Raw genomic sequence first — 27658 nt, forward strand, 5'->3', positions numbered from 1 at the left:
GCTGTGGGACTCACCTCCGCGTCCCTCATGGCGCTGCTCCGACGCCCGACGGTGAGTGGGTCTGGCCTCCCCGCCGCGCCCGGCTCCTTTGTCCCCCACCGCGGCTGCCTCTCGTCGCCCTGGGGCCTTCGGGGGCCGGCCGCGGTCAGCTCGGTGCGGCCCCGGGCTGGGGAGGGGTCGGGCCGGTGTCGGACGCGACACCTGTCAAACGAGCGGCCCTGGCCGCGATCCCCGGGGGTCTCTGGCCGCCAGCTAGCTGGCGAGGCGCAAGCTCGTCCCGGGATTTCCTTCCCCGCTCTCTCCCAACCGGCTGCCAGTGCTGGGATCTGTGGTGGGGGTGGGGAGCCGAGACGGGTTCCTTAGGCCTGTTACATCAAGCCCAAAGCGGCACTCGCGGGCTTCCAGGCCAAGTTCACTGTGGTATGGGTTTGTTCCCTTTGACTAGTGTAATAGAGATTATGCATATAGCTTGTGCCCATACGGCTGAAGTGAGACGAAAGAGTCCAAACTTGTTTAATCTTTGTAACAAACCGAGTGTTGGGGTGTTTGGGCCATTTTCCCCCTCAGATCCACCTTTGCATTGCTAACAGCGGGCCGGGCTGTGACACAGCTGCAGCACATTTGCCAGGCCGAGCTGCTAGTTAACAGCTGCTCGTTTCAACAGTTACATGAGCAGGTTTCCACCCATGAGAGCTATGTTAACAAATGCTACAGAAAACTGGCCATTGATACTGGAAAAATTGAACAGGCCACTCGAGAATATAAATTTTAAGTCCTGAGTAAATCCATCTGGATTCATAACTTTTTGTGAATCTAAATCCCATCAAAATCTTTCAAGGAAGATTCTGTCTGGCCTCTCTGCCGTTATAGATAAACTCAAGTCCTCTTTAGGGAGTTTTCTTAAGAGAAGGACCCACCACATCTCCAGGATAGGACCCTGTTTTGCATTTGAAATGCTTACCACTGTGTGATCAATCTTTGTGATGGGAATTGCTTTTTTTTTTTTTTTTTTTTTTTACTGAAGCAGATTTTAACTCTAATCACATTCTTTCTAAAGCGAGTTTGTTAACACCAACCATCAATTTTTATTTCCAGCCTTTTGGCCTCTCTGCATCTGAGAGCCGAGACTGTGTCACCCAGGAGTAGCATCCCTCAGCATCCTTACCGCAGCAGGTCTGTGCAGGGCTGACCTCACTGACAAAGCTGTATTTCCCTGGAGCGTTTCTTATTTTGCTAATTGGCAAAATGAAGCTGCTCAAGTTACTCAACGTGATTTTTTTTAAGCAGTCAAACCTGTTACCTATTCATATTATAGCTCCTTAATGTTTTACTTTAATTGGACTCATTACCAATCTCTGTATTGGAACATTTTTTTAAAAAGTGACCTGAACTAGGGCCCCACACAGTAGCCTAGTGGCTAAATCCTCACCTTGCACACACCAGAATCCCATGTGGGCTCTGTTTCTTTTCTTGGCTGTGCCAATTCCAATTCAGCTCCCTGCTGTGGTCTGGGAAAGCAGTCAAGGACAGCTCAAAGCCTTGGGACCCTGCACCTGCGTTGGAGACCAGAAGAAGCTCCTGTCTCCTGGCTTTGGATTGGCTTAGCTCTGGCCACTGTGGCCACTTACAGAGTGAATCAACAGACTGAAGATTTTTTTTCTATCTCTGTAAAACTGACTTTCCAATAAATTTTTTTTTTAATTTGTTTTCTTAAGATTTATTTATTTTTATTGGAAAGTCAGATATACAGAGAGGAGGAGAGACCGAGATCTTCCATCTGATGATTCACTCCCTAAGTGGCCACAATAACCAGTGGTGTGCCAATCCAAAGCCAGGAGCCAGAAGCCTGCTTCAGGTCTCCCCCATGGGTGTAGTGTCCCAAGGCCGCTAGGCCACCATGCTAGGCCTCAAAAAATAAAAAAAAAAGTGATGTGAATTAGCTAATGGTGTAGGTACTACAGGAGAAATAATCGCTTATTTGTGAGGCCCACTTAAATGCTCAAATAGGCTTTTTAAAGATTTTATTTATTTGAAAGGCAGGGTTACAGACAGGAGAGAGAGCGCCTCATCTGCTGGTTCTGTCCCAATGGCTGCACCGGCCAGAAATGGGCTGGTCTGAAGCCAGTGGCCAGAAACTTCCTCTGGCTCTCCCGTGTGGTGCCAGGGTCCAAGGATCTGGGCCACCGTCATCTGCTTTCCCAGGCATTAACATGAAGCTGACTGGGAAGTGGAGCAGATGGGATTCTAACCAGGGCCCCTATGGGATGCTGGTGCTTTGGGCAGAGGCTTAGCGTACTGTGCCTGCCCCTCCAAATAGTTTTGTCACTTGGGAAGATCACACAACACAAATAAAGTAGATATATGATTTGGGGTTATGTAATCGGTCACAAAAAACTAAAGACTTCTTAATGTGTGCCTTGTTACTGGGTTTTAGCACATTCACTTTCCCTAAAGTCTCAATTTGAGTACCTGATATTAACTTATTTTATATTAATGTTTCCTTAACTTTTTGTTGTGTGTGTTTTAGGTGTCCAATGATGTGGAGAATATAGACGCAGGAGTTAATCCTAAAGCTAAAAGTCATGTGACTATCAGGCGTGCTGTTTTAGAAGAAATTGGAAATAGAGTTACAACCAGAGCAGTACAGATAGCTAAGGTAAAAACCCTGAGGCCTTGGTGTGCATATAGACGCTGATCCTGTAGGCCCAGAGGGGCAACACTGGCTATCTGGCCCCATTTGTGTTTCTTCTTCCTTGCAGAAACCTCAGAACTCCAAACTTCCAGTTCACCCCACCAAAGCAACAAATGTCAACAAACAGCTGAAACCTACTGCTTCTGTGAAACCAGTGCAGATGGAAACGCTGCCTCCAAAGGTAGGAAGAAATGAGTTTACACTCAGTGAAGTTGTCCATTTCCTTTTTCTTTTCTTTTTTTTAAGATTTATATTTATTGGAAAGGCAGATATACAGAGAAGGAGAGGGAGAAAGATCTCCCATCCACTGGTTGTCACGCCAGGCCCTGAAGTAATGCATTTCCAGCTGCACTGCAAAAGGTGCCTTACTATCACAGAAACGGAGAACTCTGATAGGTAACGCCGGTATCACCTTACTACCTAAAGCAGTGATTTCATTGTGAAATGTTGTGGGACTTGATTTACATAATGCGTGAAGCATGGACATGGGCCTAGTGGTTAAGATGCTTGCACTCCACACCAGAATGCTTGGGTTTGAGTCTCAGTTCTAGCCTGATCCAATCAGCTTCCTGCCAGGGTGGACCCTGGGTGGCATCTCTGATGGTTCGAGGAACGGGGTTGCTGCCACCCTCTGGAGAGCTGGATTGTATTCCTGGTTCCCCGGTAGGGCTTGGCTCAACTCTAGCTGTTGCAGGTATTTGGGGAATGACTGGTGAACTCAAACGGAGTTAGAATGCTGATAGACTCCTGGACTTGTTCGCTTTTATGTTCAAATATGCTCAAGCTCTCATACAGGAGTTACTTGTTCATAGGCACCGTGTAGCTGCTTGGAAGGTAACAGTAACTACTTCACTCTTTCCAGCATAAGATAAATATATATCAAATATGTATACATGTGTATGTATATTGGAAACTTTACAAAATAGAACTTTGCATATATGAGATTGCTACAAAAACTTTATGGGAAAAATTACAAGAAAAATGGTAGAAGAAACTCATGGGTGGGTTTCACAATTTTTCTCTCTCTCCCGAAAACTTATCTTTTAATTCCATTTTCTGTAAAGTTTTTTGAAGTCTGTCACAATTGAAAAAGAGGTATTATCGAATACATACTGTGCATACCCACTTGTTAAGCTTGCTAAGGAAATATGTGTCTTCCGGGAGACTTAAGTAGAAGAGGCATATGTACCTGTACATTAAATTAGCAATTCCAGGGATTGGTTAGATGCCACTGAGCAGTCTGTGAGCAGGCATCAGATGAACAGGGAGACCCAGGTGGCTTCCTGGCAGGGTCTACCTGCCGGCGGGAGAGCACGCTAAGGGATGGAGTGGCTAAAGGAAACCTGGTGTCATAAATGGGACTTTGAAAGATACGAGGAAAGGGTCCCTTTACGGGTGAAAAAGCAACAGTAAGCATCAGGGCAGCCAAGTTGAAAAAGCCGCGGTCCATGTCCTGGGATCAAGGAGCCTGCAGGTCTAGATTGAATCAAAAGTTATGTGGGAGGAAGCATTCAGACAGGACAGTTGCAGCTGAATGAGAATGCCCCCTGTTAGGCAATGAGGAGACTACAGACTTTTGAGGAACAGAAAAAATACTGAAATCATAAGGTGTCTCTGGGTGGGAGGTGAGGTGGGAGATGTCATCTGAGTCTTGACGAGCCCAGAGCCCTAAGCTCTTCCCTACCTGTCATGCGTGGGAAGTGCTAAGGAGCAACACTGTGTTAGGGTGTACCAGAATGCCCTTCAGAGACATCCTTCAGGATTTAGAAAGGGTGCTTTGTATACACTGCTTGGAGTGGAGGAGTGGGCCATTTGAACATGTGGGTCTTAAACCACTTACAGAATAAATTAATGTCATTAAATAGGAAAGCCAAGAGAGGGAGGCATGTTTGGGGAGGGTGCCCTGTTTGGCTTTAGATTTGTTGAAGTGGTGGGGGGATATCTTGTTGGCTGATGACATCTGAGGGAGAGGGCGGCCTGGGGGAACCTTTACCCAGAACTCCATGGTGGGAAGTGCAGCAGGCAAAGGTTTTGCATGGAGTGCTGCAGCTCAGAGCAGATACTCCAGCTAACCTGCCTGGGAGGTTGGTTATCTGCCTGGCTCAGTTGGTTGGTGACTTACTACCTAGCAAAGCCGGAGGCCCATTTTCACACATTAATCTCTGAGCTGCTGTGCAGCACTTGTTTGTGGTTCCTCCCACACTGCAGACGGAGGATTTGGCATTGGATTTCAGATCATTCTTCTCCACAGCGTGTAAGTCTTCTTACTTTCATCCAAAAAAAAAATGATCAGAGGGATAGTTAAGCTCTTTGAAATAGTGCTGTAATGAATACTGCTTATATAGTTGCTAAAGTAGCCTGTATTAGGATATTGATTTAAGTCCATTTCATGAAACACCATTTAGCCACAGGTATCAAGGTTTAATTGAATCTCTACAATATCAACATTCTTGTAACATTATTGGGAAACCAGTTTGTAACAGAATACATGTGACCACAGATTAGCTTTTAAAGTGCACATATGTATGCAAAATATCAATGGTAATTGTTTTTGAGTATTTTGTTGGACTTAAGGTTGAGTTTCATTTTTTTCCCTAAAATTCTCAGTCTTTCCCCCTTGGTACACATTTCTGATTGAATGAAAGTAGAAGAAAAAAGACTACTTAAAAAAAAATACAGTGAGCCAAAAAATTGTTGTGAAAGAAACAAAGGAAAAATTGTTTCTCCCCATGCCCTTTACTGCTCCACCCTTTCCCCACATCTCCTTGGCTGACTCCTTTGAGGCTGCTCTATTTCCATTCACATAAGCATCACTTACACGTGGTGGAAACATAACTCAGTGTTCTAGTTTAGAAGTTATCAGTAGTTAAAGAACAATTATTTTTCAGTTCAAACACACGCCTTTACTCTGAGCAGTAAAAAAAAAGTGAAGGGACCATTGTGTGTGTCTGTGAGGGTGTGTGTGTCTGTGAGGGTGGAGCCGCTCCTGGCCGGTGAGCCCCTTGCTTCCTGCCCTGGAGGCCTCCCGGCTCCTTGGCAGCCGCCCTGTACTTGATGTAGTGTCAGTGGAATGCACAGGTTTCTAGCTGCTTTTCTGGAGATGCGCTTGAGAGCTGGTGTTCCTGGACTTGTGGTACCATCCTTTCTGTGAGGCTGGAGGGCAGGTGAAGCTGGCTGAGCAGCTGAAGGGTTCTGGGCACTGACAGGCTAGTTATCCTGAAGCGGGAGGGCGAGGTGGGGATGGCAAGGGGAGTGGTTAGAAAATTTTTGCTGCTGACCATGACCATGGAAGTCTGGTAAACACTGAGTATTTTGAAAGGAAGGGGAGACCTTCCTCAACCCCTTGTTTGCTGGATATTAGGGAAACATGAAACTATTGACTCGGTCTCCAGGTACGTCTTAGCCAGATAGACTCGAGGAGTCCAAGCGGGGTTAGCATGCACTTTCACAGTGAGGTGCATGCTTAGGAGAACTGAGAAATGGCAGCCAGAAACTCAGGGGAGCTGGGAGTTTTGCAGATTTGGTTTCAAAATCAAATTCAGTGATAGTTACTATTCAAACACAATCATGATTTATGACCTAATTCTCCCTAATATAAGATCTGTGTAAAAGGAAAATAAACACAACTGCTCACATTTTTTTAAAAAAGATTTATTTTTATTGGAAAGTCAGATATACAGAGAGGAGGAGAGACAGAGAGGAAGATCTTCGGTCTGATGATTGACTCCCCAAGTGACTGCAACGTTTGGAACCGTGCTGATAAGGAGCCAGGAACATCTTCCAGGTCTCCCACATGGGTGCAGGGTCTCAAGGCTTTGGGCTGTCCTCGACTGCTTTCCCAGGCCACAAGCAGGGAGCTGGAAGGGAAGTGGGGCTGCTGGCATTAGAACCGATGCCCATATGGGATCCCGTTGTGTGCAAGGCAAGGACTTTAGCCGCTAGGCTACCATGCCTGGCCCTTCACATTTGTTTTTAAAAGAATGACTTTGTTTTTATCTACACAAGGAACATAGTCATCAAATAACAAAAATATTAAAATACCTAAGTGACCAGTTCATTAATTCCCACAAATTGCCATCTGTTGCCTTCTGAAAGCTAATCACAGGAAGTAGTTCTGCCCATGTGCAAGTGAGAGTACCTGTATATGCACACATACATGTTTGTTGCTACAATGAGGTGTCTGATTGGCATCAGTTTTTGTTGTGATCCTCCCCTGCTGCAATTAATCTGATACTGTATGTCATAAATTTAAAAGTAGAGAAAGAAACTTTTTAAAAAAATTTATTGGGAAGTGAGATATATAGAGAGGAGAAGAGACAGAGACAAAGATCTTCTATTTGCTGGGTCACTTCCCAAGTGACTGCAAATGGCTAGAGCTGAGCTGATCCAAAGGCAGGAGCCTCTTCTGGGTCTCCCGTGCGGGTGCAGTATCCTAAGGCTTTGGGCTGTCTTCGGCTGCTTTCCCAGGCCACAAGCAGGGAGTTGGAAGAGAAGTGGATCTGCTGGGATTAGAACCAGTACCCATATAGGATCCTGGTGCATGCAAGGTGAGGACTTTAGCCATTAGGCTACCACACTGAGCCCAAGAACTCTTTTAAGCATTCATTCATATTCATTCATTTAATGTCTACAATAATCCTACATGGTGGCTATTAGCATTATACTAGTTTGCACATTATACAAAGAAGCTGAGCCTCTCACTGTTAGTAAATAACAGTTGTAAGCTCGGGTCACCCAAGCACGGAGCCTGCATTCTAGCCACTTTGTCCTAGTGTACCACTGGAAGATATGCTATGCTTTGGCCATATGAGTTGCAGCCTGCAGAAACTAGAAAACTCAGGGCACCAGGCTCTGACATTCTGACGTCCAGATGCCTTCATGGACACTTGCAGCTTTTCCTGGTGTAATGGTGTCTCAAGAAAGGAAGAACTCTTACCACAACTTGTGAATACATCTATATTTACATATTATTATTGATGCTCTCTGCATTCTCAACTTGTGCTAGCAAGTTGAGAATGATCAAATAGGAGCCTCTGAACTTAACTAAATTAAAACAAAACTAAAAAACTTCATTTTATTAAGAGGTAGACAATGAGAGCAGCCATCTATTAGTTCCCTCCCTGAAAGCCCTTACTAGCTGCCATGAGCAGGAACACAATCCACTCACCCCATGTTTCTGAGAGGAGCCCTAGTCCTGCCGCTGGCCAGGGTCTTTAGCGGCAGCAAGTGGGAATCCCTGCTGCAACCTGCTGTTGACCTCCCATTCTCTGACAGGGGACCCTGACGCCCTAATTGCTAAATTGAATACCTGCCCCAGGATAAGCAAAAATTCACACTTCATACAGCTTTTGATTTGACTTTCCAGTTGTCTTCACTAGCCATAGAACTCATTGATTCATCCAGTTGGGAGGTTTTTATTTACAAATCACTTTTGTTCAAAGAATTGTGATTGGAAAGGGTGTCTGGCACAGGAGCTAAGATGCTGCTTGAGACCCTGCCCCCTGTTCTGCAGTGCCTGGGTTCAAGACCAGCCCTGCTCTAGCTTCCTACTGACATGCACCCTGGGAGGCAGCGGGCGGCCCAAGAACTGCAGACCCTGCTGTCCGTGGATTAAGGTCAGGCATCCTGGCTTTGGCTTGGCCCAGCCCTGGCTGTTAGGGGCCTTTGAACAGTGAACCAGCACATGGGAAGTCTGTCTTCAAATAAAATTAAAGTCTGACAGTGGACTAGCTCAACACATCTAAATGGAAGATTGCATGGTTGCTCCCTGAGGCTTAGGTGACTGCCTGAATAGACAGGTTGGAGCTTTTCAGGTCTTTTAGGAATGATGTGCTGGACTTCACATGGAATTCTTTTTTTTTTAAGATTTATTTTATTTTTATTGGAAAGGCGGATATACAGACAGGAGAGACAGAGAGGAAGATCTTCTGTCCGATGATTCATTCCCCAAGTGAGCGCAACAGTCGATGCTATGCCGATCTGAAGCCAGGAGCCTCTTCCTGGTCTCCCACGCGGGTGCAGGGTCCCAAGGCTTTGGGCTGTCCTTGACTGCTTTCCCGGGTCACAGGCAGGGAGCTGGAAGGGAAACAGGGCTGCCGGGACTAGAACCGATGCCCATACGGGATCCCAGGCATGCAAGGCGAGGACCTTAACCACTGCACCATCGCGCCGGGCCCTTCACATGGAATTCTTTACATCAATTCTGGATTCACAGCCACAGAACATATGCTTGTCTCATTCTGTTAGCTTTGGGGTGTGACCAAATTAAAGACTGCTTTCTGAGTGGGACACAGCTGATACCTGACTTCCTGTGCTGTCAGCCTTTCCAGGCAGGAAAAGCTCCCCTCCAGTGAGCCAGCCTCCTGCTGAGCTCCGGGTGTCTGTCACGGTGCCCTCGCTGCAGCCCACATACAGTCTAGGCCCTCAGCAGGGCTCAGGCTCCCCTTGCCTCCTTGGTCATCTGCCTTCTCCCCAAGTCACCTTTGTTCTTTTTGCCTCCTCTGGCACCCCAGCCTGCTTCCCTTCAGCCTTAGTTCAGCTTCCTGGAGGTCTCCTGTCAGGCACCCGAGAGACTGCGCTCTGCAGTTTGATAACCCATATGTCTCACACACTTGGCCTTTTTTTTTTTTTTTTTTTTTTAATTGGAAAGTCAGATATACAGAGAGGAGAGACAGAGAGGAAGATCTTTCATCTGATGATTCACTCCCCAAGCGGCCGCAACGGCCAATGCTGCGCCAATCCAAAGCCAGGACCAGGAGCTTTCTCCAGGTCTCCCACGTGGGTGCAGGGTCCCAAGGTTTTGGCCCGTCCTCACCTGCTTTCCCAGGCCACAACAGGGAGCTGGATGGGAAGTGGAGCTGCCAGAATTAGAACCGGCGCCCACATGGGATCCCCATGTGTTCAAGGCGAGGACTTTAGCTGCTAGGCCACTGCACCAGGCTTATACATGCTTGGCCCTTTCTCAGGTTAAGGTCTTTAAAAGGGAAGGACTTGTTGTTGGACTGCTGTTTCTTTTTGATGTTGTATCGTCCTTCGACACAAGTTTAATAGTCACTGAGTTTTGCTATAAGTTAAAGTTACCTGCTTTATTATGCAGCCTCCTCTTGCTCTTTAATACATATTTAATACATATTCTTTATAGCCTAGCAGTCCTGGGAGGCTTTACTTTGTACCTTCTATTTTTTCTAGAAGGCATGGTTTATTTATACTTCATTACTAAATACTTAACTTACTTTGTAAATTTTTTATTTGTGTGGTTTCTATAAATAAGAACCCAGTCAGCAAACATAAAATATTGTGTATATTTATATGGGCTATGCTTTCTTCTGCTATTTTGTTCACAGACGGGGACATGCTTTTATTTATTTTTTAAGGTTTTATTTATTTGAACCAGTGACAGGGAGGGGTCTCATTGCCCCAGTGGCTACAAAAGCTGGCTACCAGACCAGGAGCCTCACACAGGTCTCCCACGTGGGTGGTGAGGCCCGTGGACTTGGGTCCTGTACTGGCTTCCCAGGTACATTAGCAGGGAGCTGGATTGACAGTGGAGCAGCCGGAATTGAACCACACTCATACGGGTTGGCGCTGTTGCCAGCAGTGACTTAATGTGCTGTAGCAAAGCACAGGTCCTCTGGAACTTGCTCTTTTCTCTTTCTTTTCTTTATCTTCTGTTTTCTTAAGATTTATTTCTATTGGAAGGGCAAATTTACACAGAGGAGAGACAGAAAGGCCTTCTGTCTGCTGGTTTACCTCCCAAGTGACCACAACGGCCAGAACTGAGCCAATCCAGATTCAGTAGCTTCTTCCGGGTCTCCCACGTGGATGCAGGTCCCAGGGGTTTGGGCCATCATCTACTGTCTTCCCAGGCTACAAGCAGGATGCTGGATGGGAAGTGGAACAGCCGGGATATGAACTGGTGACTGTATGGGATCCCAGTACCTGCAGGCACGGATTTAGTCACTGAGGCATTGTGCCAGGCCCTGTTTTTTGTTTTTGTTTTTGTTTTTCTTTTCCTTTTTCTCTTTTTTTCTTTTTCTTTTTCTCTTTCTTTCTTTCTTTCTTTCTTTCTTTCTTTCTTTCTTTCTTTTCTTTTCTTTCTTTCTTTTAAGATTTGTTTATTAATTTGAAAGGCAGAGTGATGCACAGAGAGGAAATCACAGATGTCTTATACACACAGACACAGCAGGGCCTCCCATCTTGTGCCAGGAGTTCAAGTACAGCTTCTCTTGCCTTCTCAGGTGCATTAGCAGGAAGCTAGAAGCAGAGTATTGGGGACATAAGCTGGTACTCTGATACAAGATGCCGGCATTAAAAGTAGTAGCTTATGGTGCCCGGCGTGGTAACTTAGCAGCTAAAGTCCTCTCCTTGAACATGCTGGGATCCCATATGAGCTCTGGTTCTAATCCCGGCAGCTCCACTTCCCAACCAGCTCCCTGCTTGTGGCCTGGGAAAGTGGTCAAGGATGGCCCAAAACCTTGGGACTCTGCACCTGTGTGGGAGACCCGGAAGACCTTCCAGGCTCCTGGCTTCGGATCATCGCAATTCTGGCTGTTGCAGTCATTTGGGGAGTGAATCATCAGACAGATGATCTTCCTGTCTCTCCTCTCTGTATATCTGACTTTGCAACAAAAATAAATCTTAAAAAAAAAAAGTTGTAGCAGCTTAATCTTGCTACCCTACAGCATTAGTCCCATTTGTTTTGCTTTTCTGGTGCCACTTTCAACTCATAATAGTTGAAGAAAATATTGTGCTTAGAGGTGGCAGCTGTTAAAATGAATGATTTCCTCCAGTAATTTCTGAACCAATGTGGCCAGTGTTTTCATTTAGTGTGACCTAGCCAGTTCGTTTAGATGCATGAGACCCTGAAGAAGTAAATAAATAAAAAAAAATCTTTATTTACTTATTGTTATTATCATTTTATAATACAGTTAGAGGCTCCTGGGATTTCCTTTATCCCCTCCCCAACTTCCCTTCCCCCCTCACGTAGTTTTCCTATATTATTACTATAGTATAGTTCTATTTTTTTTAAAGATTTTTTTTTATTACAAAGTCAGATATACAGAGAGGAGGAGAGACAGAGGAAGATCTTCCGTCCGAAGATTGACTCCCCAAGTGCTTTGCCGATCCAAAGCCGGGAACCAGGAACCTCTTCCAGATCTCCCATGCAGGTGCAGGGTCCCACTTTAGCTGCTAGGCCACGTCACCGAGCCCTATAGTATAGTTCTTTACACACAGTCATATGTCCATCGTTGCGGGCATGGACAATGGCAGAGAGTCTAGAATCCTATTGTCAAGATATAGTAAACAGTGTCCTTGTAAGTCCATCTTTGTCTGGAAGTAGAAATGCATACTACATTGTATTTTTACATCTGGATGTTAGTCTCCATTTCACAGTTACTGTACATCCCCTTAAATGAAAAGTCACAATATAAAATCAACAACAGGAAGAAAAAGAAATTAACAATACCATGAAGTTAAATAACATGCTACTGAATGACTAATGTGTCACTGAAGAAATGAAAAAGAAAATCAAGAACCTTCTTGAAGAAAATGCTACTGTATGATCTATGAGTCATTGAAGAATTTAATCAGAAGAAACTGCTTTGAAGAGATGAAACTAACAAAAACAAAAACATCAAAATCCATGAGATATAGTTTCTGCTGATCTTTGTTGGTGAAATGTGTCTCTTCTAGACAACAAATAGATGGATTTTGTTTTTTAATCCAGTCTACTAATCTATGACGTTTGATTGAGCTTAAGCCATTTACATTCAGGGTTAATATGTATGGGTGGTAATTTGGTCCTGTCATTTTAGGAATGGGTTGTTCATTGATTTAGTCTTCTGTTGTCATTTTACTGGGATGTTCTTCACATTTGCCTTTGGTTTTGGTAGGTGCTATTCCTCTTCTCTGTCAAGAGAACATCTTGAAGTATCATTTGTAGGGCAGGTCTGGAAGAGGCATATTCTTTTAACTTTTCTTTACTCTGGAAGAATTTTATTTCATTTTCAAAGACAAAAGAAAGCTTTGCTTGGTACGTTATCCTGGGCTGAGTTTTTTTCTTTTAGAATCTGGAATATGTCACTCCATTCTCTTTTTGCCTGTAGAATTTCCTGTGAGAGATCTCCGGTGAATTTAATTGGCATTCCTTTATACACCAATTGATTTTTTTTCACGTGCACATTTAAGGATCTTTTCCTTATGTTTGGTTGAGGAGAGCTTGATAATCATGTTTTGGTGAAGATTGCTTCTGGCTAACCCTGTTGGGAGTTCTGTGCCCCTCCTGGATGTTGTTTGGGGCACCACAAACAACAAACAACATCTAGATGAGGGAATTTTTCCCTTATTTCATTAAATGTTTATATATATATAAATGTTTATATGTTTATATAAATGTTTATATATATGTTTATATATATATAAATGTTTATATATGTATATATATAAATATACACCGATCTGAAGCCAGGAGCCAGAAACTTCTTTCAGGTCTCCCACACGGGTGCAGGGTCCCAAAGCTTTGGACCATCCTCACCTGCTTTCCCAGGCCACAAGCAGGGAGCTGGATGGGAAGTGGATCATGCAGGATTAGAACAGGCGCCCATATGGGATACTGACATGTTCAAGGCAAGACCCTTAACCATTATACTATCATGCTGGGCCCTCATTAAATATATTTGTAAAACCAGTTTCTCTTTCCGCACCTTCTGGAACTCCCATAACTTTTTTTTTAATATTATCACAATCTTTACATAGTTAATTAGGGTAAAAAGGTTCAAGGGCTACAGGAAAGTGGGTAAGACTATTATTTTTTCCATATTGTTTCCTTCATGTTTAAAGGGGGGTATTAAGGGAGAAGGCCCACCCAATTTCCCACCCTCCCCAGGTCCCGGATGTAGGGTATGCTCTGAGGTTCTTGCTCAAGTGGTTTTGATATTTCAACAGTTATGAATCGCTGCCAATCTTGCCACTCCAAGCACTATGAGGTCTTTGAAGAATCCACTGGTTGACATAGTCCATCATAGAGTCTCTGTTTGCCCCGTATTTCGCTGCCAAGATAGCTGAGATGGTTGGTTGACCTGTTCTGTCTTCTCTCTTTTCTTGGTTAGGGTTCTGAGTCCAGCATTTTGACTGGGGAGATCTCCAAAGAAACTTTGTCTGAGGTGTTCTCAAACCAGATTCTTGTATGTGCTAGCAAGTATAGGGCCCAGCACAGTTCATCGCCCTGATCAGCTGATGGTTGCAATTGCTGGGTTGGTTCTGTTTGCACTCCCGACTTCCACTGGAACCAATGGGTGTTGCAGTCCAGCCTGGTTTTGCCCAGCACATACTCGGCCCTCGCATAAACCAGTAGGAGCTGCAGCCTAGTTGGAGTGATCCGCAATAACCCCCACCAGGCCCACCCCCTACTCTGGTTTGCCAGTATGTGTAGCAGACTAGTCCAGTCTGTCCCACACCCCATTCCACCCCAGCCACTGTCCTAGTTTTATGCCCTCCCGTGGAAGTGGTAACCCAAGAGGGAGGAGCCCACTATTTCCCTCCCAGGCCTCTCCCACTCCCAGATTATGCACTCTCCAGGTAGTTCTGTGGTTTGACTTGACAGAACTAGCCCCCAGTGCCAGCTTCTGCCAGCTGATGCTGTGGCTAAGCCCAAACAACCCTCACCCACTCTAATTTTGTTTGTACCAGTAGGAATAATCAGCCCAGCCTGGCTTTTCCCTGATCTAGTCCACATGAGGCGTACAGGTGTTACAGCCCTGCCTAGTCCGGCCTACATCCCAGCCCACATTCTCCAGTGGGAGCAGTCCAGCAAAGGAACCCTCCCTTATTCCCCTGCTGGCACTGACCCCTCTCTTCCTGGTTCTCATGCTTGCTGGTTGGGCGCTGCGGTCCCTTCCAGTACAGGCAACCTCACCTTGGCATTCCATATTGTGCACTAGTCTTTGTTGCGACCGAACCTGGCTCGACCCACACTGTTCTGGTGCTTGGATTTGTCAGTGGATGACATGAACTGATTCAGCCTGGTCTGCCCCCGACCCATGCCAGATGTATGCCAGTGAGTAACTTTCCATGGCCTGTTCTGGGCTGTTTCCTATCATGCTTCTTGCGCTTACCTGCCGGGTCTGTGTCCTGCCAGAGGAGTTGCCCAGGCTCCTCCATCAGAACCTCTCCCAATGCCAGGTTTCACGCTTACCAGTGGGTCCATGAGCCAGCCCTACTCAGTCCACCTCCTGTCTTAGCAGGAACAGTGGCTTTTCCTGACTGGCCTTCAACCCAAACTGGTCCTTGCTGTTGGATGTTTCAGCCCAGCCATGGTTTGTCCATACCCACATATGGCTCACACATGGCTCTGTAGGGGTTTGAGACCTTGCCTTTTCCATCGCACATCTATCCCCGTCCTCCAGGACACCAGAGGGTATTGGGGTCTGGCCTGGTTCGGTGCATCCAATCCCAGTCCACACTTGTGCCAAGGGAGACTACAACCATTTCCAGATCAGAATGCAGCCCCATTCCAGGTCACACGCCCCTTGGTGGGAACCTCAACCCAGTTAGGGTTGTCCCCTTAGCTCCCCAACTGGACCTGTTCCCAGCCATAGATCACACACATGCCAATGGTTGCTCTGACTCAGCTTGGCACAGTCCCTCACCTGTCCTGACCTCTGCCTTAGACACTGTGGCTTAGCGTTCCTGGCTCACGCAGACCAGTAGGTACAAGAGCCTAGCTCGGCATGACCTGTGCTCCGTCCTGGTCTCTAGTTTTGCTTGTGGGCTAAGGTTTGCTCAGTCCTGCCCTGTCCACCCTGTTCCATTACCAATTGACACATTTGCCAGCTGTTGGAGCTACTTTTCCCAGCTTGTCTGACCCCCAGGTTCACCAGCAGGAGCTATGACTCGCCAGGGGAGTTTCCCAAGTTCCTCCACTTGACCCACTCTTGTACCCAGTTCTCATACATGCCATTGGGTTTTAGGCCAGTGTCCGGCATAGTCTAGCCTTCCTATTGGCCTTGTATGAGCTGGTGAATGTTGCAGCCCGGCCCACCCCACACCCTATTCAGGATGCACATTTGGGTGCTGCTGCCTTGACCAGTCCAGACTGTTGTGGGTTCCTTTACCTGTGAGTGATGGCAGGCTCCTTGGTCACACCTAGCTTAGTCCATCACCACCCCAACTCTTGAGATAACCAGTGGGGCTAGAATTTTCACAGGATGTGGCCCACACATCCCTCACAGAATTTACCCCCAGTTATGGTTCTTAAGTGCTAGTTAATGTAATGACTTGCTTAATGTGACCCTTCTCCTGATCCATCATCATGTCAGGTAACATGATATAATTCTGCAGGACATGCCCCAAGCCATAGCTTTTGCACTGGACTGGTATTTGGTGGTCAGCATTGTTCAGTGATTACAAGTTTTACAAAGGAAGAGTTACTCCCAATGGGAATCTTTACGAATGTTGCAGGTCCTAGAAGCACAATGGGTTCAACCTGGAGCTAACTAAGCAGCAACTCAAAGAACCAAAACCCCAGAGCTCCCTGGCCAGGCGGCCAGCAGGTGGAGCCTGGCACCAAATGGCGCACTGGCCACCCAGGGACAGCTCACCACGTGCACATGGTGGCTGTCATCTGGGATCCAGGCATGAGATGCCCCGTCCTGTGGCCCACCCTCCCATAACTCTTATATTAGGTCTCTTAATAGTGTCTTTCAATTCTTGAATACTTTTTTTGGCCTGATCCAGCTCTGCTTCCAGCTTTTTGTTTGCTTCCCCCTGGTGACAGGAGATATCTTCCAATTCTGAGATTCTTTCTTCTGCTTGCTTCATTCTATTTTGGAGACTCTCTACTGTACTTTTAATTTGCTCTACTGTGTTCTTAATTTCTGATATATCAGCCTTGATTTGCTTTATTGCTGCTATTTCCTGTTTAACATATTCCTTAAATTCTTTGAACTCTTGTATGTGCTTCTCATTGTTGATCAGAAGCTTTATAATGAGTTTTCTGAATTCTGTGTGCCCAATTCGGCTCTAGGGGGCTGACTGGGCTGTGAAATCCACCCTGTTCTCGCACTGTCCATCTGGGATCTGCTGCTCTGTCTCTGCTCCTGGTCAAATCAAACAGACCAGCAGGACGGACAGTTCTTTGTCTGGGTTTACCTCCCAAGCTCCCAGTGAAAGTCCCTTCCCACCTGGTTGCTGGTGGAGTTCTGGCTGCTGGTGGAGTTCAGATCGCCATTAGCTGAATGCTGCTGGAGTATCAGTCACTGCAACACCACACTGCTGTGCCCGCTGCTTTCCTGTGTCTGTCAGTCTCCAGGTACCCCTCTGCTGTTGTTCTGTTCTCTCCTATTTCCTGGAATGTGTCCTTTCTGCTTCATCATGATCAAATGTTTCTCCATCTGTTTAAACGTGTCCTTGCCCTATTCTGCCATCTTGATTCCCCAATAAGTAAGTTTAAACTCAAGTGGGAATGGTCAGAAAACACACTTATTAATTAACTCTAGTATATCAGCAGTTGATAGGTTCTGTAGGAATAATAAAAGATGAAATATATGTGGGAAAGGCCAGCAGAGCTGGTGCTGATTTTAAACAGAAGTCAGAATCAACCTTTTGAGCAAAACTGGCAGACCATGAGGGGATGATCCTGTGGATGCACAGGCAAGGGCATTCAGGTTGGATGGGGCTGTCTGATTAGGTCTGGCTAGGGGGTTGGGCAAAGGAAGCTGAGAGGAGGAAGGAAGGAGTTGCGAGAAGCCCCGGAGGACCAGCGGGTGAGGTTGGCCTCATAGGCCACTGTGAGGACTTGTGTGGTTTTCACCTTGAATGAAATTAGTTTTCAAGAATTAATGTTTCTCTTAGGCCCGGCGTGATGGCGCAGTGGTTAAGGTCCTCACCTTGCACGCCCAGGATCCCATATGGGTGCCAGTTCTAATCCCAGCGGCCCCACTTCCCATCCAGCTCCCTGCCTGTGGCCCGGGAAAGCAGTCAAGGACAGCCCAAAGCCTTGGGACCCTGCACCTGCGTGGGAGACCAGGAAGAAGCTCCTGGTTTGGGACCGGCATAGCATTGGCCATTGTGCTCACTTGGGGAGTGAATCATCAGGCGAAAGATCTTCCTCTCTGTCTCTCCTGCTGTCTGTATATCCGCCTTTCCAATAAAAACAAAATAAATCTTTAAAAAAAAAAAGAATTAATCTTTCTCTAAAAATATTTGCCGTATCTTGAATGTTTCACCTCTTCTACAGGGCTTACTTGGTTTGGACTTACCGTGTTTAAACATTGCCTGTAGTGCCGCTGTCGAATTCTGGTGGCTCTGCGTACATTTGGCGTGAGGGCTGCGCCCAGTGAAGTAACACTTGTGCTGTGATTGGTCGTAGGGTCCTTCTCCTGTACCTGATGATGTGTCCATGAAGGAGGAGAACCTCTGTCAAGCTTTCTCTGATGCTTTGCTCTGCAAGATTGAGGATATTGACCAGGAAGACGGGGAGAACCCGCAGCTCTGCAGTGACTATGTGAAGGATATTTACGTGTACCTGAGGCAGCTGGAGGTGGGGGACCTCTGTGGTTATTACAAGCAAGGTGGGGTTCAGCACACAGCTGCAAAGGAGATGGGGTCAGTGCTTACAGGTCTTAATTCTGCCAACAGGTTTTGCAATCCATCAACCCACATTTCTTAGATGGGAGAGACATCAACGGACGAATGCGTGCCATCCTGGTGGACTGGCTGGTGCAAGTTCACTCCAAGTTTCGGCTCCTGCAGGAAACTCTCTACATGTGCGTTGCCATCATGGATCGGTTTTTACAGGTAAATGTGGCTTCAGGGTCCTGGGGCCAGGGCCTCCTTGAGGCTAAGAGCTGGGATGGCAGCAAAGAGCTGGTTTATGAAAAGCCAAGGTGTTTCATGAAGTGGACCAAATTTGTCAAACCCTTGATGCTGACCAACCCAGGGTATTTCCGTAAGGTTTACCCGTTAACACTTGTGCTGAGAAATACTTTCTCTTCCGTGAAAATGCTTGCAAACAAAACAAAGATTCATTTGGAATATTTGCATATGCATAATGAGATAACAGAGATGGAAGCAGTTTCATGCACACCTTACACACAAAGGCTGCCAGCCACTGTGTGTGTGTGTGTGTGTGTGTTAGCTCCATCCCATGAGACTTGATGTGCAGCTTCTGCTTGTGGTATCACGTTAAGATTTGGATCTTTCCGCATTTCAGATTTTAGACTTTCAGATCAGGGATGCTCAGCCATATTGGATTTCCACATTATTGTTCAAAGGAAATACTATCAAATGCTGTGAAATTTGTTGTGGCCTACTTCTGTGGTGTTCAAAGTTTGGTACCTTATAAAAAAATTGTTTTTTAAGATTCGTTTATTTGAAAGACTGAAGTTTACAAATTGAGGGAGAGAGAGAATGTTTTCTATTCACTGGTTCACTCCCCAGAGGCCACAGCAGCTGGAGTTGGACCAGTCTCAAGCCAGGAGCCAGGAGCTTCTTCTGGGTCTCCAAAGTGGGTGCAGGAGACCAAGAGCTTGGATTATTTTCTGCTGCTTTTCTAGGTGCATAGCAGGAAACTGGATTGGAAGTAGAGCAGCTGGCACTTGAACTGGCACCACATGAAATGCCAGTGTTGCAGGTTAGCCAGCTTACCTGCTACAGCACAGCACTGGCCACATTTTGGCAATCTTTGGTATTAAATTTTCCTGCTTAAGAAATGAGGAATCTCAAAGTTTCAGGGCTCGGGTTTCCACCCACTTGGGGCATTTGATCACCACCGAAGATGGAGGAGGTTGATTTTTTTTATAAAGTCACAGAGGTGGCAATGTGGACTACAAATAGGACTGTTAGAACATGCTGAGAGACAGAATGAGCTTCAAAGTATTTATCAACTGGAAATGCACAGACAGCAGTTAGGATGGACACCAACGTCTAACAAATGGTAGCCCTGTTTGTAGATTTAGTTGAAGGCACCATTCATGATGTATTAAGTCAAGTACATATTATACAACACAATATGGTGATATTTATGTTTATAATAATTGCCTGAGATCCCACAAAATCCCAAGTAACCACAGATTCAGTTGTTTGCAATATGAAATGCTAATTGGGCAGGAAAGCATGGTAATAATTTAGGTAGATTCCCTGTAGCAAAAGTTGAGGCAAGAAAAGTAAAGTTGTAGTTTATAAAAGAAAAAGAGGGGCCCGGCACGATAGCATAGTGGTTAAAGTCCTCGCCTTGAACATGCCGAGATCCCATGTAGGTGCAAGTTCTAATCCTGGCAGGCCTGCTTCTCATCCAGCTCCCTGCTTGTGGCCTGGGAAAGCAGTGGAGGACAGCTCATGGCTTTGGGACCCTGTACCCACGTGGGAGTCCTAGAGGAGACTCCTGGCTTTGGATCGGCTCAGCTCCGGCTGTTTTGGCCACTTGGGGAGTGAATCATTGGACGGAAGATCTTCCTATCTATCTCTCCTCCTCTCTGTATATCTGCCTTTCCAATAAAAGTAAATAAATCTTAAAAAGGGGGGGAGAGAATTGATGGAAGCACTCATATCCTGGGCTGAGATTTCTCCTTGCTGACTGGTGGCTGGACTTCGGGTTTTGGTGAGGCTTAGGGGAGGCTGAGCCAGGCCTCAGGTGCTCACTCTCTTGCTGGCCTGCATCTCAGAACACGGTAAGGCTGGCCAGGGTGACCAGCATCCTCCTTAGTGGGGTGATGGTAGGCTGGTGTCTCCATCCTTTTTGCATCATTAAAGATGAGGAACTATGTTGTGCCATCTGCATCCATCAGAGAGTTAGCCATGCTCCTGGGCCCAGCAATGAGCTTCAGCACAGATGGCAGGGACTTCTCTGGGCTCTGCTTTCCTTGCACCTTCCTCCCAGAGCCCAATCCTGTTGCAGAAGTGAGCGCTGACACATTTTCCCCCCCAAACAGGTCCAGCCAGTCTCCCGCAAGAAGCTTCAGCTGGTTGGGATAACTGCTCTGCTGTTGGCTTCCAAGTACGAGGAGATGTTTTCTCCAAACATTGAGGACTTTGTTTATATCACAGACAATGCTTACACCAGTGCCCAGATCCGAGAGATGGAGACTTTGATTCTGAAAGAGCTGAAATTTGAGTTGGGTCGACCTTTGCCTTTACACTTCTTAAGGCGAGCTTCCAAAGCAGGCGAGGTAAGTGCCCATTTCTGTCTGAAATCTTAGCCCAGAAACATGGACCCAATTAAGGGGAAGCTCAAGAATTAACAGAAAGCATTCTCAGAGATAAACTTTCTCATCAGTTCCTATGAGATAAGGCCTCCCATTCCCAGTTTGCAACACAGTGTGGGACAGCAGTCCTTGGCAAGGATGGGTGAGCGAGTCAAGAGTTTCAGGACATTCAGAATGTTCTAAGAGAGTGATAGCCCTTGTGGTTCTCCCTGTCCCTGCCTGTCCTTTCCCAGGTTGATGTGGAACAGCACACGTTAGCCAAATACTTGATGGAGCTGACTCTGATTGACTACGACATGGTGCATTATCACCCTTCTAAGGTGGCAGCCGCTGCCTCCTGCTTGTCTCAGAAGGTTCTAGGCCAAGGAAAATGGGTGAGTATTGGGTTGAAGAAGAAGTTCATTGGGCTGTATTTAAGTCCTGATAACATTAAAGACCGTGGCATTTGAACAGAAAAGTAAGCTGTTTCGAACAGCTCAGAGACTGGTTGATTATAGCACGATGTATAGATGTCAAGAATGAGGAAGGCCACATAGAACCAATGTATGATTTCTTAGATATTTTATTGAATGAAACAAGCAAGTTGTCAAGCACATAAGACAAACCAAGGCCAAGACATGCTGTTTAGCTGGTCCAGGGAGGAGGAGCCATGTTCAGATAAAGGTGGACAGTAGGAGCAGCCAGCTCCCCCACTCTTATCTCACAAACCAAGAAAGGAGACAGAAACAGAAGACAGTGCAAGGCCTGGGCCACTCTGGAGCCTGACTCCTGGCAGCTGAGCAGTTTCATCGTCTGCTCAGCCTCGCAGGAGACCAGCGAGTGGGAGAGGGCTTAGAGGCTGCTTCTCCCACACTGCCACTGCTCCTGTGCAGGGAGCTCGTGGTGTGTTTGTGGGAACCAATTAGCTGTTTTGACTTGCGTGGGCCTCGGCATTCCATCCTGGCTGCCAGGACAGCTGTTTCCTGTGCAGGAGTCTATGGTAGTGTTCCTTTTGTGCTAGAAAGAGCATGTATTAGTCTATCTATTTATGTTGGCTAATTTTTCAAAAACAAAGGAGTTGCCAGAAACTGATAAAAATGGACACTTTGGGGTTCTGTGGGAACAGCAGAAGACTGAGCAAGGGAAGGCTTTGGATTGTAATTTCTTACTGACTTACACATGATATAAACGTTTACAATGTATGAATGCCTTATGCAAATTCTAAAATGAAATCAGGCAGGAACAAGCAATTTAACTATCAAATTGGTAACATAACAGAATGGATTTGCATGCCTTGACCTCATCCTTCTGAGGGCACATCCTTCTGTAATGGCAAGTTAAAGGGCCCAAAGCAGTTACATAAAAGTTACTTGGCAGTTTGATTGTTAATAGTGGTCTCTTATAATCCTGATATTCTTTTGTGTGTATTGCATGATAAAGCAAAATTTATTGATTCTTATTAAGAACTCAGAAATTCAATATAAGAATATTAACAATTTAAAACCTTCTAATATTAAATCTGCTTTGAAAATCTGTTAGCTTTTTAATGAAAGGGCTTAGAAACAATGATAACCCAGTAGTGATAAGCATGTCTTTGTGCTTACATGTTGGGTACTAGCTAGCACTGTCCCCTAGGAACTAGGCCGCCTCAGACAGCCAGATGCAAGGCCATGGCAGGGCACGTGCTGGAAGCCTAGGTTTGTCAGTGCTGTCAGCGATCCAAGGTCATTGAAGTTGCATCCATGGAACATAGAATCATACGACAGTGCTCTGGCAGTGATACAATATAATGCAGAATATAATGAGTTAATAAAAATAATCCATGGATTCAGAGTGATACCAAAAATCAACGGGAACTTCCCTTCCTTCCTTCCTTCTTTCCTTCTCAAGAAAAAATTGAACCCAGGAACGCTGTGCTGAGATGCTAACGTTTTAACTACCAAGTTAAATGCATACCCTTGCAGCCTGTATCTTTTTTGTCCCTTTTTTCAAACTTGTTATTTTATTATTCATTTGAGATAGCATATTTTTAACTTGCACTGTAGTCAGACTTCCTGGCTCCACCAGATAAGGAGTTTTACAAATATAAAGAGACGACAGGACAGCAGACAAAAAGGCAAGGGTTATAAACCATCATCAGATGGAAAAACGTTCACCCTCTCTCATGTGTAAATCTTAAGATAGTCAAAATTATTGAAACCACAGAGGTATATAATTGTGTATAATTTCTGTCAATTTATGGGACAAAGATTTAAAGCAAAGTTTGAAGAAGCATTGCATTTACCACACAACTGATATACTCAGATCATTTTCTTTTTAAATTTTGTTGTTCTCACATATGAAGGAGAACATGAGATATTTGTGTTTGCCAGGATTCTTTTTTTTTTTTATCAGAAGACCAGCTAATTAAAAGTGGTGGAATTTTACATCTTTTTTTTTAAATCTCCCGTTGTAAAAATTGATTCAGAAAAGGACCAAAAATTACTGTTTTGAGGAATTTTGAGGAATAAAATTCATGTGGTCTCAAATTACTATCCTACAGACACTTCCAGTTCAGAAGAATTAGGAGGCAGGGGCCTGAGGGTTCCCACCTTACCTCGGGGAGCGTTTGGCTTTGCTGGTGATGGGGCCACCTGACTCTCCATGCCTTTTGGGACAACAAGGAGTATGCATTGTCTCTGATGCAGTGTTCATGCCTGCATTAGTCACAGAGAAACATGTAGGCAACTCCGGTTGGGAAGCAGTCAGAAAGTAACGGGCTGAAAGGGTCAAGAAACTGTCATTGAAGACAAGGTAGAGACTGATTTAAATTCAAAAGGCTGGGCCCTGGCCTTGGCTCACTGGTTATATCCTCACCTTGCATGTATTGCCCGGGGTCCCATGTGGGCTCAGGTTTGTATCCTGCATGATCCACTTCCCATCCAGCTCCCTGCTTGTGGCCTGGGAAAGCAGTTGAGGACGGCCCAAAGCCTTGGGACCCTGCACCTGTGTAGGAGACCTGGAAGAAGCTCCTGGCTTCAGATCAGCTCAGCTCTGGCTGTTTTGGCCACTTGGGGAATGAATCAGCAGATGGAAGGTTTTTCTGTCTCTCCTCTCTGTAAATTTGCCTTTCCAATGAAAATAGATAGATCTTTTAAAAAATAGTAAATGTAAAAGGCTACAAACACAATGATTTGATGTAGTGTATGCACTTTGGTTGCACTCTGGATTTAAACAAAAATGCAACAAAAACTTCTACATGGAACATTGTGAAGCAGTTGGAGAAATTAATTATTGACAGTAAGACTGGATGACTGTGGACTTGTTGGTGATGTTTCTTGTGTGAGAGATTTTTGAAGCATTTAGACGTGATATATCATGGTGTCTGCCATTCACTTCCATATGGTTCATATGGTTCAGCTAAAGTTGTGCATGCACACAGAAGTGCATGGCCAGGAGGCATGACTCTGCCAGTGTGAAGACTCCCAGAGAAGGGGGGAAGGTGCTGCCATGTACACAGCAGCAGTTTAGATCCAAGGTTGCCAGTTGCAGAAGGGTTTGTGGAAGGTGAAACTAAATGATTGTTTATTTTGGTGCAAAAACAAAATTTTGAATTGCAAACACATAGATGGTTCTGTCAGTAGTTCATGGGATATGTACAACATGAAGAATCTGTTCATAGTTTTCAAAACATTTTTGCACCAAAATAAATACATGAGCTCATTTAGAACTCTGCTCATTTTTTAAAAAATTTTATTTCATCTTAAATTTTATTCTTGTAGCAAATAGCTTCACAAAATATTTGCATTCAAATGAGTTTATGCTAATAAAGCAGTTTTAAGAGACCAGCACTTTTGTCATTCTATTGCTAACATGAGCAAACAGATGCACTCTTGACTCCTGAAGATAGATTATATCTCTTTAATTCTTTTTGTATTTTTTTTATTAATTACATTGCATTATGTGACATAGTTTCATAGGCTCTGGGATTCCCCCAACCCCTCCCCGTACCCTCCCTCCATGGTGGATTCCTCCACCTTGTTGCTGTATTACATTTCAAATTCAGTTAAGATTCTTTCATTGCAAGTGTATACCAAGCATAGAATCCAGCATCTTATTTTTTGAGGCGTCTGTATTTCAAAGGTCGGCAGACATGGGCAGATGACTAGAGAGCTCCCATTTCCTGGTTCCTTCCCCAGCTGCATGTGACAGTCAGGGCAGGGCCTGGTGAAGCCTGGGATCTGGAAGCCAGTCTGGGTCGCCCACAAAGTTGGCAACCACTCGAGCTATCGCCTGCTGCCTGCCAGGTGTGCATTTGCAGGAAACTGCTGGGTTAAGTTTGAATTATGGTTTGTTTTGTCAGTTATCCTGTGTTAAAGGGATGTGTTATTTTTTTCAGAACTTTGTCACAGCACTCTGAAATAGAACTGTATATATCTTCACAATATTGCCAATCAATAGTTATGCTTTTGCTTGGATTTTGTTTGGGGAGACTAGGTGATGAGGCTGGATGAGGCGGCTTCTTTAGCTTTCCCCTGATGCGTCACCACATGGGTCAACAATAGAAGCTTGAGCAGTCTTAGCTCTTCTGGGTTTGGCAGATTGCTGTCCATGGTGCAATTTCTCTTCGTTTGGTTGTCAGGCAGGCTGTTCCGGAGTGATGTTTGAGATCCGGCCAGCGCTGGAAAAGGGACACCACCTTGCTTCTATTTCCATTCTAGCTTCCTTTCCATTATTCCCTTTCACTTTGCTGATAGAAGTTGGCCTGTTAGCAGATCTACCCTCCATGTCTGGGCAGTCATGAGCCTCTCGCAGAGTCCTGTCTCAGATTGGACTCATCTGACTCAGAGGTTGGCACTGGGGCTGTACTAGGCAATCAGAAGGTGGGATTCATCTCACAGCTTTCATAAAAGTCATGTCAGTGTGTGTACCATTTACACTTCCTGCCTCTCATTTCCGTCTCCTCTTTGTCTTGCATTCAGAACCTAAAGCAGCAGTATTACACAGGCTACACCGAGAATGAAGTACTGGAAGTCATGCAGCACATGGCTAAAAATGTGGTAAAAGTGAATGAAAACTTAACAAAGTTCATTGTAAGTACTCGTTTTCTGAGTCATGGGAAGCATGGGGTTATGGAAGTTGTGTGTGTATTTTCATGTCACTGTACGACTGGCTTATGTGCAAGTCCATTTGTTCAGAAAGCCTTTCATTCTGCTGGTGGCACACAGTGATGAGCCTTGAAGAGCAGACTTTGCTTGTGACAAGGCACGCAGACCAGCCACGTCTAGGTCCAGCCTGCTGGTAGCCATTCAGTTGCTCAGTGTTTTGATTTGCTTTGTGCACCTGACAGTCCTTTTGGCTGGGCACCAAACAAGCAGGGGAGGTGGGGATCCTGTGATCAGAAGAGCAAGGCCCCTCACAGCAAATGGCCACGTGTTTGGGGACATTACTTGGGGCCTTTGCCCAGCACCTTGTGGAGCAGGGACTGAAAGGAACCTGCATGGCCAGGAGGAGAGAAAGAGCAGGTGGCTGGCAAGCAGCCACATGGCCCAGTAGTGAGAAGTCAGAGGGGCCTTGGTGCTGGCCTGCCCTGTGTGACACCCTGTCTGACTCCAAGTAGCAGAGCCTGCCAAAGATCTAGTGACATTCAGTCAGGAGTTTGTACCACAGGAAATCCTCCATTGACCTCACTGCGTGGGATTTCAGCAAGACTGAGCCCCAGGGTGGAGGTGTGCTGTGTGTGGTTGCCCAGGTTTTGTTAGGTTCTTGTGCTGGTTCCCGCTGCTAGCCTGGTGAAGCCGTTGTGTTCTGATGGCCTTAGGTGTGACCAGGCCTCTCCCTTATCCTATTCCTGGGGCTCCCGAGAGAGGCTTGTGCCTTAAACCCTGAGATTTGTTTGGGCCACCAGCAGGGCTTTCTTCATTAATGAAGTGGCAGGAAGTGATCAGGACAACAAGTCGGGAGCTCAGCGCTCTCACTGGCTTCAGCAACGGGGCAGCGGGCAGCATGGGCTGCTCTGCCCCCGGGATTCTTGTGCGTGAACAGCACTGAGGAGGAAGGCGGGAGGTCCTGACATGTACTTCATCCTAAATGCCTTCTGCAGGCCGTCAAGAATAAATATGCCAGCAGCAAGCTCCTCAAGATCAGCACGATCCCTCAGCTGAACTCCAAGGCCATCAAGGACCTTGCCTCCCCTCTCCTGGCCAGGGCCTAGGCGTTCTGTCCTCATCCACACACTCTGGATTATTGGTTTAGAACTCATAGTTTTGTACATAGTCAACTGGTCTATTTCATGAAATCTCTTCTCAGATCAATTTTCTAAGTGTAAAAATAAAGCTGTTGATTTTTCTTACGGTAGCACATGTGTACTTATTTATTCTATGCTGATAAAATCAGTGTAGGCTTGCATTGACCAGTTCTTTGTTTTCTCATGAATAGTATATAAGTTACTGCCTTTATGGCTTCAAGGAAGACTTTCCTATAATTTTCCAAGATGGGAAAAACTGTACGTTGATTCAGTCACCCCAACCTTATACCCTTGAATAGAAAATGATTCGTAGGAAAATTTAAAATGGGAGGGTAACTGTGACATTTTCCTTTGTGGAACTTAACTCAGCTGCTCATTAATTCCTACATAGGAACAACTAGCTTAGTAGGGCGACAGCTGCCAGAGTAACTTCATCATGGGTCTCTCACCAAGACAGAATTGGGACTGGAAAGAGCAAGTCTGAGGAAGGCAGGTATCCTGTTGAAGCCAAAAGTTTGGGAAAGATCTTCCCCTTGTTGCTGCCTCAGCTTCACATGCTCA

At 45.6% G+C, this 27658-nt stretch overlaps 1 protein-coding gene across 1 annotated transcript; it reads left to right on the forward strand.

Moving 5' to 3' along the window:
• On the forward strand, nt 1–27198 carry LOC121168224 (G2/mitotic-specific cyclin-B2). Its single transcript, XM_040998127.1, has 9 exons — nt 1–51; nt 2528–2656; nt 2760–2873; nt 18060–18230; nt 18329–18487; nt 20620–20856; nt 21126–21266; nt 25833–25943; nt 26954–27198. Exons 1-9 carry the CDS (start codon nt 28–30, stop codon nt 27062–27064), a joined length of 1197 nt encoding a protein of 398 aa, XP_040854061.1. The 5' UTR covers nt 1–27; the 3' UTR covers nt 27065–27198.
• Nucleotides 27199–27658: the final 460 nt, after the last annotated feature.

Source organism: Ochotona curzoniae, unplaced genomic scaffold, assembly GCF_017591425.1.
Source record: "Ochotona curzoniae isolate NIBS_2020 unplaced genomic scaffold, NIBS_Ocur_1.0 patch78, whole genome shotgun sequence".
Classification (NCBI taxonomy): Eukaryota; Metazoa; Chordata; class Mammalia; order Lagomorpha; family Ochotonidae; genus Ochotona; species Ochotona curzoniae.